This window comes from Cherax quadricarinatus, unplaced genomic scaffold (genome assembly GCF_038502225.1).
Source record: "Cherax quadricarinatus isolate ZL_2023a unplaced genomic scaffold, ASM3850222v1 Contig326, whole genome shotgun sequence".
Classification (NCBI taxonomy): domain Eukaryota; kingdom Metazoa; phylum Arthropoda; class Malacostraca; order Decapoda; family Parastacidae; genus Cherax; species Cherax quadricarinatus.
This window is the reverse complement of record NW_027195352.1, coordinates 1-5,582: the sequence shown is the minus strand read 5'-3', so window position 1 is coordinate 5,582 and position 5,582 is coordinate 1. Positions and strand designations below refer to the sequence as shown.

General features: G+C 38.8%; 1 protein-coding gene across 1 annotated transcript; it reads left to right on the top strand.

Moving 5' to 3' along the window:
* Positions 1-1,083: 1,083 nt before the first annotated feature.
* LOC138851315 (uncharacterized) lies at positions 1,084-5,536 on the top strand (the record flags this gene model as incomplete). The annotated part of the gene is made up of 3 exons (XM_070080329.1): positions 1,084-1,729; positions 1,831-1,887; positions 2,139-5,536. Coding segments are annotated over exons 1-3 (3,600 nt in total), but the record flags the coding sequence as incomplete, so codon positions are not given.
* Between the last annotated feature and the right edge of the window lie 46 nt (positions 5,537-5,582).

The following is a 5,582-nucleotide window of genomic DNA, read 5'->3' as shown; positions in this document are numbered from 1 at the left end:
TATACTTTTTCTAGAATTTTCTTTTTATGTGAATTTAAGGCCATTTTTGTTTTTACCAGCGGTATACAGTTTCACAGTTGCCCTCTCCGGTAATGAAGCTTCGTAATTGAATTTCCTCTGGAGCGGTTAAATCAACCAGAAGATAGCCGTATTTATCCGCAGTGACGTGACGATATATCTCAACAAATTTCGGGGCTAGATTTTTTCCATAAATTTGTCGCCCGAGACATTCCAACTGAGACAGATCTCGTTGTCTTAATAAAATATATTGACTACAATTAAGCGTGATCGTGCGAGCGTATTTTCCTTGTGGAAATAAATTTTGAGATATGAGAATTACGGATATTTGCTCGTGTCTTCCTCTAGTAAAAATATTAGCTATAACATCACTCTTAACTGCTTCATTAAAAAGGTCATCAATTATATACAGAGAGCTATTGTCTGTCTCAAGGGGATTTTGGTAATCCGCCGGGTTAATGAGACCTTTCACTAAAATGATTTTCTCACTAAGAGAGGTGATTTGTTTCAAAGGGTGAGTTTTATCATCCAGACTGGAAATGATTATTCTCGCGAAAGAACCGGCATATTTTTTACATAAACGCTCCACTAGACTGCTCTTGCCTGCCCCGCTAAAACCAGCAACAAGTATTCTTGCAGGCTCTCTGAAAATATTCAACTCTTCCTCTGTAAAGGTACAGACCTTGTCCATCTTCCCATCTCAAATGAGCCTTTTTGTGGAAGAATCATCTTATATATAAACATTTCTTTTTAGTTCAAAGCAGAGGGGAGGGGGGAGTTTATCCCAGAGATGAAGATAACAATGGCGGCATGACCTTCTCCCGCCAGAAGACCATAGAAAAAAAAGCCCGACCGACAGTGAAGGTCGTCTGGATATTACGCAGTTTCACTACCTTCCCTACGCCAGGTGGTGGTGGGTAGAATGGAGGTCACAGACAAAGAGAAGCAGGCTCCACCACTTTCTGCCAGCTGATGCCTATTTATTTATTTTTATTTGGGGGAAAAATATATTATTATTATTATTATTTTTTTTTAAGAATATTTAGTTTTGGCGATGGTCAGTATCTATAAATTAATTAATTAATCTTTCCCTCGCCTCGGCTTTATACAAATGGGAAATTCACATGACTATGGCAATTTACGTAATCCTCCCTACTTGCCCGGTCTAAATTCTTATTTTTTCGTTCGGGAAAAGAGTTCTTCCCAGATTTTATCCCTCTTACTTTATTGACAATAAGAAATCTTTTCTAGATTATATTTATAATATATAGACTTGCAGGGATTTTTGTTTAAAAGATTCTCGTGAAAATAGAGAGAGACTGATGTGAAAAACTGTACCTCTACTTTGGGGAAAATTAAGCATCTTATGAGCACGCTATCCTAAAAGCGTGCTATAAATACGCTCACCTTTTCGTCTAGGGCGAAAGGTGCTCTTCCCGCTCACTCAAGAAAGTTACCAGCTTAGATTAGAGCAGGTAAAAACTTCTCTATCTATGGGAGATTAAAATATTATCTATAATTTAAATAATTTATGGAATATGAGAGTGAGAGTGTGTATTTACAGATATGACTCGTCACCCAGCTCGCAGATGCCACCTATGCGGGCGATTATACCCTCAGGATGCAGCTCACCACACTTTCTCCTGTAGTTTCTGCGGGCTATCAGTGTGTGTAGCGAATGTCACAGCTCATCGCAGGAGATGCGTGACAGGTGAGATACCCAGGTTATTGCTCTGAATTGATGTTTTCTTAAAACTGCTATTTTCAGATAATGAAATAAGTCTTTGAGCTAATAATAATTTTTTCCAACAGTTGGGGCGGGGCAATACTCCAAGCAGATGATCCGGGGGGCGGGCCAGGAAGAAAGAGGTCAGCGCTCTTTTCTTAATCAATTATTTTTATTAACAGTCAAACATTTTTAAGATATGTTTATAAAGTATCTCACTAACAAGAATAAAAATCATTTTGAGAACCGCATATATTCCATAGATTGCTTAGCTTCTCCCAGTTTTATACTTTAACAGTAACATTTTTTTAAAAGATTGCTAGAGTTATAATTAGTCTAGTATGGCTCTAAAACAAAATAATAATAAATAACTTTCTCTAATTATATTATGCAGATCAGTCTGTGTCCTCCGATGAATCTTCGACCGTAACACTCCCACAAGAGCAAGTTGAGCCGATTGCCGGTCCCAGTGGATGGAGACCAGCCGCCACAAGTGACAGCTCCTCTTCCAAGGATCATTACTACTCTTTCTTGGGTTCCCCCTCCTCTGTTAATCGAAGGTTCACTTCAGGTAAAAAAAATTTTTGTTCAGATGAGGAAGAGAGTGAAATGGGAGACGATTCCATTTCAGAGGAACCACACATTACGAGTCGGTCGGAATGTTTTCAAGGTCACTTCTGTCGAATAAAATATTCAATTCCTGCCTCTCATAAACACGACCCCATATTATTTCTTCAGTCCTTCGCAACAACATTTATGAGGCACATATTACAGTTTTTCACTGTTCTATCAGGACGAGCACTTTATGAAAATGCTCTTAGGATTTATGCCGAACTGAGCCTTATTTTGCGCAGACAGTCGCTACTGGGAGAGGATGACAGTCGTGAGCATTATATAACTTTTCCCGCGCAACTAGTTACACGAGATGATATATCTCGGCTCTTACGGTCATGGAGGGAGTACCTTAGCATGCGATTAGAAACTGAAATTTCATCGGGCGAGGGATCAGGCTTCATACTAGATTATATAAAGGGTTTTCATATTGTAATATGCAAGAATGGAGTGCGTGGATACCTAGGAGACTATATAGAATATCCCACATCTTTACGAGGGAAAAATCAGATATTTAACCCGAGAGGAGTAAAAAATAGCTGTTTTATTCAATGTCTGGCGGCCTTTTTCTGTCGTAGACTTGGCTGGGGCTGGTATAAAATCAGACGATATTTATCTAGATGTGATAGCCTTCAGAAATTTGTCAATTACTCGCGAGTGACTCTCCCTGTCCAGTGGAGTGACATCCACAAACTCGAGTCTGACAACAAAATATCAATATTTATTTATTGCTTAACTTCTCATGAAGGGACCTATCATGCTACTTTATGTCGTAGGGGTAGTAATAAATATTCACTGGTAGTGCCCCTGTTATTGTTGGGAAAGACTCATGTAGCTTTAATCAAACACTTCCAGAAATATATGAGAATTTTCTCCAGAAAACATTCACGCAATAAGCACTTTTGCTTGAATTGTTTAAGTGAATATAGTGACATTTGCAACTTAAAAACTCACTTCAATTCATGCGACAACCAACAAAAGTTGATTTTTCCCCCAGCTGGAAGCGTTTGTAAATTCAAAAATACTCACAAGGGCTACTTGCCCTCTCATACTGCCTTTGTGGATTTAGAAGCTTATCTCGATAATCGTAAGCCAGAGGGGGTAATAACAGCTAGACACGTAGCAATAGCTTATGGCTATATAGTGATAGACAGAAATAGCACTATAATAGATAGATATGTCCATCGGGGGGTACAGTGTATTGATCATATGTATGATAGACTTTCGTCTTTATGGGATTGGATAAAGATGAACACTCCCTGTTATCCGCTTCATATGACCAGGGAGCAGCATATACATTTTGCCATACAGAAGAAGTGCAACTTCTGTCATCAGGACTTTACTCTTACCAAACCAAAGGTGAGGCATCATGACCATCTAATGCCTAAGGCTAATTATTTAGGAGCACTCTGCAATAATTGCAATTTAAGGCAGAAAAATTCAGGTAAATATTTGCCTGTTATTATTCATAACCTATCATATGATATGGCTTTGATAATTAAAGAACTAAGTGTTAAAGCCCCAATCAATGTTTTAATGAAACAGGGATATAAATTCCTAAAGGTAGAAATAGGAGCACTACGTTTCCTGGATAGTCTAGCCTTCTTGTCCGCTGGTTTGGCTAGTTTGGCTCAGGCGCACATAGCTTCAAAATCACCCTTGAAATTCACAGAGGCGATGATAAGTCATCTACCCCCCGAAAGTTGGGGAAGCTTATTAACCGGCAAACAAGTGTTTCCTTATGAATATTGCAGCTCCCCAGAAAGGCTCGAAGAGAAGACTTTACCCCCAAAAAGAGCTTTCTACAGTTCTCTGTCTAAGAAGCATATTAGCCAAGAAGAATTCGATCATGCTCATCTGGTTTGGGAGAAAACAGCTTGTCAAACTCTAGGAGACTATCTCCTAGTATATCTCAGCTGTGATGTAGGACTTCTGGCTGACATATTCACCTTGCATAGGAGATTATTATACAACATCTATAATCTAGATGTTGTTCACTATGTTTCTCTCCCCGGCTTTGCCTATGATGCCTTCTTAAAAACCAGTGGAGTGGAATTAGAATTAATTACTGATCAGGAGCTTTATAACATCATACAGTCTAATATAAGAGGCGGCTTCACTACTGCTGTTAGGACGTTTGCTCAGGCCAATAACCAGTTCATTAATCCCAATTTTGATGAGAAAAACTTAGTAAGTAAATTTTTGCTATACTGGGATTTTAATTCTCTTTATGGTTCTTGCATGACTGAGGCGCTGCCCTACGCAAACATTCGAAAACTCTCACCCGCAGAAATGGCGAGTTTTCTCGCAAATGGCAGTCTTCTCCAGAAGAATCCTCAAGACTCTATAAAAGGTTACTGGCTTCTTATAGACACTCTAGGAATAGCCCCAGAATTAGCTCGCTACACGGATGACTTACCACTATGTCTCTATCACAAACAGATAACATTAGATGATCTATCTGAGTACAGCAAACAGCTATTGGCTATCAGTAATCAAAAACTACCCCGTAAAAATACTAAATTAGTGGGGGACCATCTCCCCAAACGAAACTACCTAATATCATTGCCTTTATTGCAGTTGTTCTTGGAGATAGGTCTACAAATTGAGAAAATTCATAGCATATATGAATTCTCACAAGGAAAATATCTGGCGGGCTTTGTTGAAACGAACGTGAGGCAACGCAATAGTAGCACTAGTAAAGACTGTCAGCGATTATTTAAATTGTTGACCAATTCTGTATTCGGCAAGACATTGTTTAATCCATCAAAATATGCCAACAAAACGAAGCTCATAACATCAGCAGGAGCATTTTTGCGAGCGGTGAGTAAGCCACTATTTAAGAAAGCCATAAAGCTTTCAGAAAACAAAGTATTGGTTACGACGGGGACGCCAGCCATAAAACTCACTTACCCTAATTACATAGGTTACCAGATACTAGAACTTGCCAAATTTAAGCTGTACCATTTTTGGTATATGATTCTTAAGAAAACATACCAAGACAAAATAAAACTAATCTATTCAGATACCGATAGTGTCATCGCCTGTTTAGAGGGCATCAAAAACCTTACTGATGAAATCGGTAAGGAACCATTGAGGAAATGGATAGACACATCTAATTTCCCCACAGATCATCCTCTCTACAATGACTCAAGGAAGGGATCTCTAGCTTACTTAAAAGTGAGGTGGGGGACCGCCTTATTTTCAGAAATAGTCTGCATTAAAC